This window comes from Dendrobates tinctorius, unplaced genomic scaffold, assembly GCF_039654945.1.
Source record: "Dendrobates tinctorius isolate UK_male_01 unplaced genomic scaffold, ASM3965494v1 ptg000180l, whole genome shotgun sequence".
NCBI lineage: Eukaryota > Metazoa > Chordata > Amphibia > Anura > Dendrobatidae > Dendrobates > Dendrobates tinctorius.
In genome coordinates, this window is record NW_027361847.1 from 3,058,437 (window position 1) to 3,073,140 (window position 14,704).

General features: G+C 52.1%; 1 protein-coding gene across 4 annotated transcripts in view; it reads left to right on the plus strand.

Moving 5' to 3' along the window:
* LOC141054888 (uncharacterized) overlaps window positions 1–14,704 on the plus strand; it is a 186,828-nt gene that overhangs the window by 33,070 nt on the left and 139,054 nt on the right. The window contains exons 1-3 of one of the 4 annotated variants that reach the window (XM_073551782.1): window positions 8,364–8,491; window positions 9,166–9,313; window positions 13,072–13,251. The exons of 1 other annotated variant lie outside the window; for it this stretch is intronic. In XM_073551782.1, the coding sequence (XP_073407883.1) occupies window positions 9,236–9,313; window positions 13,072–13,251 (258 nt within the window). In that variant the 5' untranslated portion in view covers window positions 8,364–8,491; window positions 9,166–9,235. Of the gene's footprint in view, window positions 1–8,363; window positions 8,492–9,165; window positions 9,314–13,071; window positions 13,252–14,704 lie in introns of those variants that run through there. 2 more of the 4 variants (XM_073551777.1, XM_073551778.1) reach the window with 2 other exon arrangements.

Below are 14,704 nucleotides of genomic sequence, written 5' to 3' on the forward strand. Positions count from 1 at the left end.
ATAAGGCGTCTATGGATGCTTGGGACCTTAACATGGTCCTAAGTGTTCTGCAGGAAGCTCCATTTGAACCGCTTCAGGATATCTCTTTGAGGTACCTTTCCTGGAAAGTGGTGTTCCTAGTGGCCATCACTTCCATCAGGCGGGCTTCAGAGCTGGCGGCCCTATCCTGCCGAGCTCCGTTCCTCACTTTCCATAAGGATAAGGTGGTCCTCAGACCAGCCCCTCCTTTTCTGCTGAAAGTCGTGTCCTCTTTTCACATTAATGAAGATGTTGTTTTGCCTTCATTTTGTCCAGCACCGGTGCGCCATGTGGAAAAGGCTCTTCACACGTTAGACCTGGTAAGAGCCCTCTGGAGGTACGTGTCGCGGACGGCACCCTTTCGTCAGACGGACACGCTGTTCGTGCTCCCCGAAGGGCGCAGGAAGGGACTCGCTGCCTCAAAATCGACCATAGCTAGATGGATTTGTTGGACGATTCAGGAGTCCTACCGCATTAGAGGCACGCTGATTCCAGCAGGGATCGGCGCGCACTCTACCTGGGCAGTGGGCGCCTTTTGGGCGCTTCGGCACCAGGCTTCGACGGAACAGGTTTGCAAGGCAGCAACCTGGTCCAGCTTGCACACATTTGCCAAACATTATAATATCCATGCTCAGGCCTCGGCGGATGCAAGCCTGGGTAGGATTCTCCAAGCAGCGGTGGTGCACCTTTTAACCCCTTCATGACCCAGCCTATTTTGACCTTAGTGACCTGGCCATTTTTTGCAATTCTGACCAGTGTCCCTTTATGAGGTAATAACTCTGGAACGCTTCAACGCATCCTAGCGATTCTGAGATTGTTTTTTCGTGACATATTGGGCTTCATGTTAGTGGTAAATTTAGATCGATAATTTTTGCGTTTATTTGTGAAAAAATCAGAAATTTGGCGAAAATTTTGAAAATTTCGCAATTTTCAAATTTTGAATTTTTATTCTGTTAAACTAGAGAGTTATGTGACACAAAATAGTTACTAAATAACATTTCCCACATGTCTACTTTACATCAGCACAATTTTGGAAGCAAAATATTTTTTTGTTAGGAAGTTATAAGGGTTAAAATTGACCAGTGATTTCTCATTTTTACAACAAAATTTACAAAACCATTTTTTTTAGGGACCACCTCACATTTGAAGTCACTTTGAGGGGTCTATATGGCAGAAAATACCCAAAAGTGACACCATTCTAAAAACTGCACCCCTCAAGCTACTCAAAACTACATTCAAGAAGATTATTAACCCTTTAGGTGTTTCACAGGAACTAAAGCAACATGGAAGGAAAAAAAGGACATTTTAATTTTTCCAACAAAAATTTTCTTTCAGCATCAATTTTTTCATTTTCACATGGGCAACAGGATCAAAATGGATCCTAAAATTTGTTGGGCAATTTCCCCTGAGTACACCGATACCTCATATGTGGTCAAAAACCACTGTTTGGGCGCACGGCAGGGCTCAGAAGGGAAGGAGTGCCATTTGACTTTTTGAATAGAAAATATGCTGGAATATTTAGCGCTTGCCATGTCGCGTTTGGAGAGTCGCTGTGTGCCTAAACACTGGAGCTCCCCCACAAGTGACCCCATTTTGGAAACTAGACCCCCCAAGGAACTTATCTAGATGCATAGTGATCACTTTGAACCTCCAGGTGCTTCTCAAATTGATCCGTAAAAAAAAAAAGTACTTTTTTTCACAAAAATTATGTTTTTAGCCTCAGTTTTTTCATTTTTACATGGGCAACAGGATAAAATGGATCCTAAAATTTGTTGGGTAATTTCTCCTGAGTACACCGATACCTCATATGTGGTCATAAACCACTGTTTGGGTGCACGGCAGGGCCCGGAAGGGAAGGAGCGCCATTTGACTTTTTGAATGGAAAATTAGCTCCAATCGTTATCGGACACCATGTCGCGTTTGGAGATCCCCTGTGTGCCTAAACATTGGAGCTCCCCCACAAGTGACACCATTTTGGAAACTAGACCCCTTAAGGAACTTATCTAGATGTGTAGTGAGCACTTTGAACCCCCAAGTGCTTCACAAAAGTTTATAACATAGAGCAGTGAAAATAAAAAATCATTTTTTTTCCTCAAAAATGATTTTTTAGCACGCTATTTTTTATTTTCACAAGGGTAACAGGAGAAATTGGACCCCAAAAGTTGTTGTCCAGTTTGTCCTGAGTATGCTGGTACCCCATATGTGGGGGGGGCACTGTTTGGGTGCACAGCAGGGCGCAGAAGGGAATGAGCGCCATTTGACTTTTTGAAATGAAAATTAGCTCCAATCGTTAGCGGACACCATGTCGTGTTTGGAGAGCCCCTGTGTGCCTAAACTTTGGAGCTCCCCCACAAATGACCCCATTTTGGAAACTAGACCCCCTAAGGAACTTATCTAGATGCATAGTGAGCACTTTGAACCCCCAGGTGATTCACAGAAGTTTATAATGCAGAGCAGTGAAAATAAAAAATCTTTTTTTTTCCTAAAAAAAAAATTTTTAGTTGCCAATTTTTTATTTTCACAAGGGTACTAGGATAAATTGGACCCCAAAAGTTGTTGTCCAATTTGTCCTGAGTACGCTGGTACCCCATATGTGGGGGGGAACCACTGTTTGGGCACACGTTGGGGCTCAGCAGGGAAGTAGTAACATTTTGAAATGCTGACTTTGATGGAATGGTCTGCGGGCGTCATGTTACATTTGCTGAGCCCCTGTGTGCCTAAACAGTAGAAACCCCCCACAAGTGACCCCATTTTGGAAACTAGACCCCCCAAGGAACTTATCTAGATGTGTGGTGAGCACCTTGAACCCCCAAGTGCTTCACAGAAGTTTATAATGCAGAGCCGTGAAAATAAAAAATCATTTTTTTTCCCTCCTTTTTTTTAGTTGGCAATTTTTTTTTTTCACAAGGGTAACAGGAGAAATTGGACCCCAAAAGTTGTCCAGTTTGTCCTGAGTAAGCTGATACCCCATATGTGGGGGATGACCACTGTATGGGCACACGTCAGGGCTCGGAAGGGAAGTAGTGACGTTTTGGTATGCAGACTTTGATGGAATGGTCTGCGGACATCATGTTACATTTGCAGAGCCCTTGATGTACCTAAACTGTGGAAACCCCCCCACAAGTGACCCCATTTTGGAAACTAGACCCCCCAAGGAACTTATCTAGATGTGTGGTGAGCACCTTGAACCCCGAAGTGCTTCACAGAAGTTTATAACGCAGAGCCATGAAAATAAAAAATCTTTTTTTTTCCTCAAAAAATGAATTTTTAGCTCGCAATTTTTTATTTTCACAAGGGTAACAGGAGAAATTGGACCCCAAAATTTGTTGTCCAGTTTGTCCTGAGTACGCTGATACCCCATATGTGGGGAGGGACCACTGTTTGGGCACACGTCAGGGCTCGAAATGGAAGTAGTGACGTTTTGAAATACCGACTTGATCGAATGGTCTGCGGGCATCATGTTACGTTTGCAGAGCCTCTGATGTGCCTAAACAGTGAAAACCCCCCACAAGTGACCCCATTTTGGAAACTAGACCACCAAGGAACTTATCTAGATGTGTGGTGAGCAGCACTTTGAACCCCCAAGTGCTTCACAGAAGTTTATAACGCAGAACCGTGAAAATAAAAAATCTTTTTTTTCCTCAAAAAATGATTTTTTTAGCCCGCAATTTTTTATTTTCACAAGGGTAACAGGAGAAATTGGACCCCAAAAGTTGTTGTCCAGTTTGTCCTGAGTACGCTGGTACCCCATATGTGGGGGGGAACCATTGTTTGGGCACACGTCAAGGCTCGGAATGGAAGTAGTGACGTTTTGAAATGCAGACTTTGATGGAATAGTCTGCGGTCGTCATTACGTTTGCAGAGCCCCTGATGTGCCTAAACAGTGGAAACCCCCCACAAGTGACCCCATTTTGGAAGCTAGACCTTCCAAGGAACATATGTAAGATGTGTTGTGAGCACTTTGAACCCCCCAAGTGCTTCACAGAAGTTTATAATGCAGAGACGTGAAAATGAAAAAATCATTTTTTTCCACAAAAATAATTTTTTAGCCCCCAATTTTTTATTTTCCCAAGGGTAACACGAGAAATTAGTCCCCAAAAGTTGTTGTGCAATCTTTCCTGAGTACGCTGATACCTCATATGTTGGGGTAAACCACTGTTTGGGCACACGTCAGGGCTTGGAAGGGAGGGAGCACCGTTTGACTTTTTGAGCGCAAAATTGGCTGGAATCAATGGTTGCACCATGTCGCGTTTGGCGACCCCCCTGATTTGCCTAAACAGTGGAAACCCCTCAATTCTAACTCCAACCCTAACCCCAACACACCCCTAACCACAGCCCTAACCATAACACATCCCTAACCACAAGCCTAACCCTAATTCCAACGCTAACCCTAATTCCAACCCTAACCCTAACCCTAATTCCAACCCTAACCCTAATTCAACCCTAACCCTCTTTCCAATCCTAACCCTAACCCTCTTTCCAACCCTAACCCTAACCCTCTTTTCAACCCTAACCCTAACCCTCTTTTCAACCCTAACCCTCTTTTCAACCCTAACCCTAACCCTCTTTTCAACCCTAACCCTAACCCTAATGGAAAAATAAAAATATTTTCTTTATTTTATTAGTTCTGCCTACCTATGGGGGTGATAATCGGGGGGTTTATTTACTTTTTCTTTCATTTTGATCACTGTGAGAGTGATCAAAATGAAAGAATGGAATCTGCAGCCGGCAGATTCGGGCGGGCGCACTGCGCATGCGCCCGCCATTTTCTAAGATGGCGGCGCCCATGAACCGGACCCGCCGGACACCGGGAGCGACAGGGGGACTTAGAAGGTGCCGGGGGAGGTGAGAGGGGGTGATGGGGTTATCGGAATCTGGCGGTGAGCAGAGGGAATGGGAGGGGGGCAGATGATGACAGCGGCGGCAGATCGCCGCTGTCATTCAGTTGCAGGGGGGGCGATCGCCGGTGGGGGGGGTGGAATCGGTGTCTCCAGCCATGTCCGATGCTACAGCAGCATCGGCCATGGCTGGATTGTAATATTTCATCAATTTTCATTGATGAAATATTACTATCGCTCTGATTGGCTGTTTCACTTTTAACAGCCAATAAGAGCGATCGTAGCCACGTGGGGGCGAAGCCACGCCCCCTGTGGCGAAGAACAAAGCCCCCTGTATCTGCGGGTCGGGTGACCTTTCAGTGACCTAGGTCACCCGACCCGCAGGGGGGCTTTAAAGTCATGACGCCACATAGGCGTCATGGGTCGTTCTGACACGACTTTTCATGACGCCTACGTGGCGTCAAAGGTCGTGAAGGGGTTAAACAAGAGGTGCATATAGCTTGGATCCGTGAGTCAATCTCCCACCCAGGGACTGCTTTAGGACGTCCCACAGTATCTGTGTCCCCCAATGAGCGTCTCGGAGAAAAGGATTTTACGGTGAGTTATCACAAAAAATCCATGTTTCAGCTCCCTCCAAAGACTTTCTATTGGGTTCAGCTCTGGAGACTGGCTAGGCCACTCCAAGACCTTCGTATGCTTCTTATGGAGACACTCCTTAGTTGCCCTGGCTGTGTGTTTTGGGTCATTGTCATGCTGGAAGATCTAAGTACTACCCATCTTCATTGGACTTAGTAAGGGAATGAGGTTATTGGCCAAAATCTTGCATTATATGACCCCAACCATCTTCCCTTCAATACGATGCAGTCGTCCTGTCCCCTTTGCAGAACAGCACCCCCAAAGTATGATCATTCCCCCACCATGCTTCACAATTGGGATGGTGTTCTTGGGATTGTACTCATCCTTTTTCTTCCTCCAAATGCAGCGAGGGGAGTCTATACCAAAACTTTCTATTTTGGTCTCATCTGTCCACCTTACCTTCTCCCATGCCTCCTCTTGATCATATTGATGGTCACTGGTGAACTTCAAATGGGTCTGGACATTTGCTGGCGTGAGCAGGGGGAACTTGCGTGCCCTGCAGGATTTTAATCCATGACAGTGTAGTGTGTTACTAATGGTGATTTTTGAGACTGTGGTCCCAGCTCTCTTCAGGTCATTTACCAGGTCCTCCCGTGTAGTTCTGCACTGATTGCGGAAATTTCTCAGAATCATCCTTAGCTCACAAGGTGAAACCTTGCATGGAGCCTGAGGTTAGTATCCTCAATAGTCAGAACCTCCCACTCCCGTCTCCAAGACTTTACACGTGCCGCGCCAATTCTTTGGAATGCACTTCCCAGGTCAATACGATTAGTCCCCAATCCCCACAATTTTAAGCGTGTCCTGAAAACGCATTTATTCAGACTGGCCTATCGCCTCAACACATTAACCTAACCTATCCCTGTGTGGCAGAGCCAAAAGTTTTACCATAACCAGGTTCCCCGCATCATGTTCCCACATGCTTTATGCATCCATTAGCCCTCTGTGTCTGTACTGTTACACACTTAACATTATGGCTGGTCCATACAATCAGGGCAACTGTTACCACCCACCTTTCGTGTCTACCTCTTTCCTCATAGACTGTAAGCTTGCGAGCAGGGCCCTCATTCCTCTTGGTATCTGTTATGATCTATGTGATTATTGTTATGCTGTAATGTCTATTGTCTGTACAAGTCCCCTCTGAAATGTAAAGTGCTGCGGAATATGTCGGCGCTATAAAAATAAAATGTATTATTATTATTATTATGGAGCCACAGACACGGAAGACTGACAGTCATTTGCGTTTCTTCCATTTAAAAAAAAACAAAACTTTGATATAGTGCAGTGCACATTACAGTTCTTTTGCACACTGTATAGATTGCTAAAAGGCACACGTGAGAGAGGCCGAAAAATGAACAAGTAATAATACCGTTTATGGTAGCCATAGGGTGGGCCCCTAGAGTCAATGCCCCTGGTGGGCCCTAGGTACCCCAGTCCGACCCTGGATAGAATATATCATAAAATGTGCTCACCTGGTTAGGATGAGATAGGAGCGTGTAGGTAGCGGCTGCTGCAGATCCACAGGTCTTCAATGACCAGAAGAAATGATGTATCCAAAGGGAAGTCGTAGTTCTATTCTGCGCTGCCGCTGGGACAAATTCTGGGTGTGGCATTTCCTGATGAAGGGGCATGAGACCCCTCAGATGCGTTGAATGAAACCACTGCAATCCTACAACCATCTCCTGGAATTTGTCCCAACGGCCGCGCGGAATAGAACGACGACTTCCCTTTACATCAGGTGCAATTCGAGTTCGATTTAATCCCTCCCGAAAAAGGCGACACAACATCTCCATTCATGGGACTCGTATCAGGAGGCGTAATCTCCACAGGCGCTGCCACGGCTTCCATAGGATCTGGGTCTTCTGGCGGATGAGCAGTCCTGCATTCAGTCCTAACGGACCTGGCGCGTTTGCCTTGATGACCCATCCTGTCTCACGTCTCCACAGCAATGTACTAAAAGGTGGTGGGAGCAGAGCGGCCACCAGACCGGACGGCACATCCGCTACTGACTGTAGAATGGCGACAGCGGGCCGGAGCCAGGTCACCGCAGGTACAGTCAGGGAACAAGAGCCAGGATAACACTACACAGACCGGCCACATAGGAGATGGCTCATAATGAGCCGTCGTCTCCACACAGACATCAGTGTGAGAGGGGTCACTGACTCCTGCACTGAGGGGGGCGCACGCGAGGGTCCAGGAGCTCCCGGCCCACTCAGCGACATCGCTGTGTCTGAGACTTACCTCCGACCGCTCCCTCGCTGGTTATCGCTGATCGCGCGAGAACGTCCTGGACCGTTTCTTGTCGTCAGCTTCCTGCTGTGGAGATGAGCGACGCGTGTAGCTGGGCGGGAGGACGCAGGATCGCCTCGTCTGACAGGTAAGTAGTGACCCCCGACCCCTGCGATGTCGCTGTGAGATCTGCCTGTGTGGCAGCGCACTAGCGACCACTCAGCGATGCACCAGCGATCCTGACCGCGTCATTTCATTGGTCGGGATCGCTGGTACATCGCTGCGTGTGACAGGACCTTTAACACTAGGATACTAGGATTCACTTTTCTAGCATGCATTGCAAGTACACTTTTTATCCGAGCTCCACCCTCTGATCACATGACAGGGACGTCACCACGTGTCCTTGCCTCCTCTCTCCTGAACCCCGCCCCCTGATCACATGATGGTGACGTCACCTCTTCTCTCCTGAGCCCCGCCCCTGGTCACATGACGGTGACGTCACCTCTTCTCTCCTGAGCCCCGCCCCTGATCACATGACGGTGACGTCACCACAGGTCCTTCACCCCCTTCTCTCCTGAGCCCCGCCCCCTGGTCACATGACGGTGACGTCACCACAGATTATTCACTTCTCTCCTGAGCCCCGCCCCCTGGTCACATGACGGTGACGTCACCACAGGTCCTCCCGCTGTCAGTGCAGCCGCTCCGTCCCGGGTGTGCGCAGCTCGTGTTCTCTGCGGTCAGCCAGCAGCAGATTTCCGGTTCCCGCCATTCCGGTGAGATGACAGGAGGGTTTGTGGTGAATCTGTGAGAGGAGAGTGTGGGGGGAGATCAGAGCTGTTCCTGTGGAGGCTCCTGCTCCATGTGACTGCGGCTCCTCAGTGTTGGGGACGGGCAGCATTGTATGGGGGATGTGCAGCGTCTCCTCCTCACCTCACGGCCCCCGCTGGAGGTGGAGTTACCACGGTGACCGTCCCCCGCTGGAGGTGTAGTTACCACGGTGACCGTCCTCCGTTGGGGGTGTATTTACCACGGAGACCGTCCTCCGCTGGCTGTGTAGTTACCGCAGTGACCGTCCTCCGCTGGCGGTGTAGTTACCACGGTGACCGTCCTCCGCTGGCGGTGTAGTTACCATGGTGACCGTCCTCCGTTGGGGATGTATTTACCACGGAGACCATCCTCCGCTGGCGATGTAGTTACCGTGGTGACCGTCCCCCACTGGCGGTGTAGGTACCACGGTGACCGTCCTCCGCTGGAGGTGTAGTTACCACGGTGACCGTCCTCCTCCTACGAGGCTGATAATGAGCGGTCAGATTGGCGGAGGAGGCCGCGGTGGAGTTTTGTGGCTTTTCCTCCAGATTCTTCCTGATAAATGTTGATATTTGGGCAGAATTTAGTGATTGTTGTTCTCTTGTCCCCTGTGATTTCCATCTTCTCCTCCATCATGAAGACACCGGCAGGACGAGATCCCTCCAGCTGATCCAGTGCTCATCCCTCCTCCTCCTGAATGACCCCCGAGGATGGACGAGGACAGGGATGAGACCACCAGGAGATTATTCCACTGCGCCATGGAGATCATCTCCCTGCTGAGCGGAGAGGTAACTCCTCTACATTTCTATCAGCTTTATTGTGTTACTAGAAATAGGCCCGATGCTATTGCATCGGGAGTGCGGTGAAATGAACATCCGCCGGCGGACGGCTTAGCCAGTGAGCAGTGCCGTGCGGGATTTGAATGCATGCATGGCCCTCTCACCCCCCCTATCCTGGTATGCATGGTCCCCCTCACCCCTCTATCCTGGTATGCATGGTCCCCTCACCCCTCTATCCTGGTATGCATGGTCCCCTCACCCCCCTATCCTGGTATGCATGGTCCCCCTCACCCCCCTATCCTGGTATGCATGGTCCCCTCACCCCTCTATCCTGGGATGCATGGTCCCCTCACCCCCCTATCCTGGGATGCATGGTCCCCCTCACCCCCCTATCCTGGGATGCATGGTCCCCCTCACCCCCCCCATCCTGGTATGCATGGTCCCCCTCACCCCCCCCATCCTGGTATGCATGGTCCCCCTCACCCCCCCTATCCTGGTATGCATGGTCCCCCTCACCCCCCCCTATCCTGGTATGCATGGTCCCCTCACCCCCCTATCCTGGGATGATGCATGGCCCCCTCACCCCCCTATCCTGGGATGATGCATGGCCCCCTCACCCCCCTATCCTGGGATGATGCATGGCCCCCTCACCCCCCTATCCTGGGATGATGCATGGCCCCCTCACCCCCCTATCCTGGGATGATGCATGGCCCCTCACCCCCCTATCCTGGGATGATGCATGGTCCCCTCACCCCCCTATCCTGGGATGATGCATGGTCCCCTCACCCCCCTATCCTGGGATGATGCATGGTCCCCTCACCCCCCTATCCTGGGATGATGCATGGTCCCCTCACCCCCGTATCCTGGGATGATGCATGGTCCCTTCACCCCCCTATCCTGGGATGATGCATGGTCCCCTCACCCCCCTATCCTGGGATGATGCATGGTCCCCTCACCCCCCTATCCTGGGATGATGCATGGTCCCCTCACCCCCCTATCCTGGGATGATGCATGGTCCCCTCACCCCCCTATCCTGGGATGATGCATGGTCCCCTCACCCCCCTATCCTGGGATGATGCATGGTCCCCTCACCCCCCTATCCTGGGATGATGCATGGTCCCCTCACCCCCCTATCCTGGGATGATGCATGGTCCCCTCACCCCCCCCCTATCCTGGGATGATGCATGGTCCCCTCACCCCCCCCTATCCTGGGATGATGCATGGTCCCCTCACCCCCCCCTATCCTGGGATGATGCATGGTCCCCTCACCCCCCCCTATCCTGGGATGATGCATGGTCCCCTCACCCCCCCCTATCCTGGGATGATGCATGGTCCCCTCACCCCCCCCTATCCTGGGATGATGCATGGTCCCCTCACCCCCCCCTATCCTGGGATGATGCATGGTCCCCTCACCCCCCCCTATCCTGGGATGATGCATGGTCCCCTCACCCCCCCCTATCCTGGGATGATGCATGGTCCCCTCACCCCCCCCTATCCTGGGATGATGCATGGTCCCCTCACCCCCCCCTATCCTGGGATGATGCATGGTCCCCTCACCCCCCCCTATCCTGGGATGATGCATGGTCACCTCACCCCCCCCTATCCTGGGATGATGCATGGTCACCTCACCCCCGTATCCTGGTATGCATGGTCCCCTCACCCTCCTATCCTGGTATGCATGGTCCCCTCACCCTCCTATCCTGGTATGCATGGTCCCCTCACCCCCTATCCTGGTATGCATGGCCCTCTCACCCCCCTATCCTGGTATGCATGGCCCTCTCATCCCCCTATCCTGGTATGCATGGCCCTCTCATCCCCCTATCCTGGTATGCATGGCCCTCTCACCCCCCTATCCTGGTATGCATGGCCCTCTCACCCCCCTATCCTGGTATGCATGGCCCTCTCACCCCCCTATCCTGGTATGCATGGTCACCTCACCTCCCTATCCTGGTATGCATGGCCCTCTCACCCCCCTATCCTGGTATGCATGGTACCCTCACCCCCCTATCCTGGTATGCATGGTCACCTCACCCCCTATCCTGGTATGCCTGCTACCTCTCACCCCCCCCAATCCTGATATGCATGGTCCCCTCACCCCTCTTTTCTGGCATGCATGCTACTTCTCACCCCCCTATCCTGGTATGCATGGTCCTCTCACCCCTCTTTCCTGGTGTGCATGCTACCTCTCACTCCCCTATCCTGTTATGTAGGGTCCTCTCACCGCTATTAAACTGCACACATACAAAAAAAAAAACATTTTTACTCACCTTTCTTCCCTGTGCTCCAGCACTGTCCCGTTCTGCCGGGGGAGGAGCACCGGAGTTCGCGCATGCACATACCGCGCTGTCCAGCGCCATATTGCTGAAGGTATACTGCAAACGTGTCTTCAGTAAAATGGCGCCGGATAGCGCTATGCGCATGTGTGATTCCGACACCGCACTCCTGCCCCGGTCTTCGGTGAGAAGAGAAGCACCGCGGCAACGCTCCTCCCGGTCAGGTAAGTATGTAAGTAAGTAATTCCCCACCGCGCCGGCTGAGCCAATGTGCAGTGACGCTCGGCATTTGAATCCCCCGCCAAGCCTCAGCCGATGAGCGTAGCCGTGCGGCTTTGGCGGGAGATTTGAATCCCGCGCCGCTCATTGGCTGAGGCCAGGGGTGCAGCTTGGCGGGGGGATTCAAATCCCATGCGGCAACGCTCATTGGCTCAGCCGGCGGAGTGGGGGATATGAATCCCGGCCGACATATCGGAATACCCATACCTTGGGTGCAGTGGCATAACTACAAAGTTATGGGCCCCGATGCGAACTTTCAAATGGGCCCCCATGCCAAAATACGCACACATCTCCGCTCCGTACACCTCGTGCACGTGTGGCTCCGCTCCATACACCTTGTACACACGCAGCTCCCCTCCATCCACACGCGGCTCCCCTCCGTCCGCCTCGTCCACGCGCTGCTCCGCTCCGTCCGCCTCGTCCACGCGCGGCTCCGCCCGCCTCGTCCACGCGCGGCTCCGCTCCGTCCGCCTCGTCCACGCGCGGCTCCGCTCCGTCCGCCTCGTCCACGCGCGGCTCCGCTCCGTCCGCCTCGTCCACGCGCGGCTCCGCTCCGTCCACCCTGTAAACCCCTTCTGACCCCACACATAAACTTACCCTCATCCAGCAGGATGAGAACCAGCACAGCAGAGTCCTGCACACACCGAGGCCCCTGATCATGTGATCCCTGACTCCTCCCCTCCTGTGACCTCATCACAGGTCCTGTGCGCACAGAGCAGCCAATTGCAGCCTGGCAGACACGGAGCTGCACAGCTAATGAGCGGCTGCAGCTCCGCGATCAGGCCCCGTCGCAGCTGCTACCTCGGTAAATACGCACCTGCTTGGGTATTCCAATATGGGGGTTGGCTCTGTCACAGCTTCCGGTTGCGGTGCATTGTGGAAGCGACACAAGCGCCGGAATCTGTGACAGTTTATTGGTAATTATATATTAGATGTGACAAGTCCGACGTCGGGACGAGGAAATCCAGAATAGGAGGAGAAGTATTCTTTACTGTAAGAGCAGGGATTCTGTGGAGCTCTCTGCCCGGAGGAGTTGTCATGGGGATTCCCTATAAGAGCTGTAGAGGGGCCGGGATGTCTGTCCGGAGTGTAATAATATTCCCGGTTATGGCCCCAGATTACTGGAGACGGTTATTGATCCCGGGATTTCTACTGATTGTCAGATCTGGAGTCGGGAAGGAATTCTTCTCCCTAAGTGTCTCTCTCCATCCACAGGATTACACAATAGTGAGGAAGACACCGGGGGACTGTGTGACTCCCATCATCCATCTCCAGGAGTCAGGAGGGCGGAGCCCGGGCCCCATCACAGAGCCTCCCCCGCACTCCCCGATACATGAGAGGAACAAGAAGATCCTGGAGCTCAGCAACAAGATGATCGAGCTGCTGAGCGGAGAGGTGACTGCTGGGACATTATACAGGACTGGAGGATTCTGGGTGATGAGAGGAGAGGTGACTGCTGGGACATTATACAGGACGGCACTGGAGGATTCTGGGTGATGAGAGGAGAGGTGACTGCTGGGACATTATACAGGACTGGAGGATTCTGGGTGATGAGCGGAGAGGTGACTGCTGGGACATTATACAGGACGGCACTGGAGGATTCTGGGTGATGAGAGGAGAGGTGACTGCTGGGACATTATACAGGAGGGGACTGGAGGATTCTGGGTGATGAGAGAAGAGGTGACTGCTGGGACATTATACAGGAGGGCACTGGAGGATTCTGGGTGATCAGCGGAGAGGTGACTGCTGGGACATTATACAGGAGGGCACTGGAGGATTCTGGGTGTTGAGCGAAGAGGTGACTGCTGGGACATTATACAGGACTGGAGGATTCTGGGTGATGAGCGGAGAGGAGACTGCTGGGACATTATACAGGATGGCACTGGAGGATTCTGGGTGATGAGAGGAGAGGTGACTGCTGGGACATTATACAGGACAGCACTGGAGGATTCTGGGTGATGACCGGAGAGGTGACTGCTGGGACATTATACAGGAGGGCACTGGAGGATTCTGGGTGATGAGCGGAGAGGTGACTGCTGGGACATTATACAGGACGGCACTGGAGGATTCTGGGTGATGACCGGAGAGGTGACTGCTGGGACATTATACAGGAGGGCACTGGAGGATTCTGGGTGATGAGCGGAGAGGTGACTACTGGGACATTATACAGGATGGCACTGGAGGATTCTGGGTGATGACCGGAGAGGTGACTGCTGGGACATTATACAGGAGGGCACTGGAGGATTCTGGGTGATGACCGGAGAGGTGACTGCTGGGACATTACACAGGACGGCACTGGAGGATTCTGGGTGATGAGAGGAGAGGTGACTGCTGGGACATTATACAGGACGGCACTGGAGGATTCTGGGTGATGACCGGAGAGGTGACTGCTGGGACATTATACAGGAGGGCACTGGAGGATTCTGGGTGATGACCGGAGAGGTGACTGCTGGGACATTACACAGGACGGCACTGGAGGATTCTGGGTGATGAGCGGAGAGGTGACTACTGGGACATTATACAGGACAGCACTGGAGGATTCTGGGTGATGAGCGGAGAGGTGACTGCTGGGACATTATACAGGAGGGCACTGGAGGATTCTGGGTGATGACCGGAGAGGTGACTGCTGGGACATTACACAGGACGGCACTGGAGGATTCTGGGTGATGAGCGGAGAGGTGACTACTGGGACATTATACAGGACAGCACTGGAGGATTCTGGGTGATGACCGGAGAGGTGACTGCTGGGACATTATACAGGACGGCACTGGAGGATTCTGGGTGATGAGAGGAGAGGTGACTGCTGGGACATTATACAGCACTGGAGGATTCTGGGTGATGAGCGGAG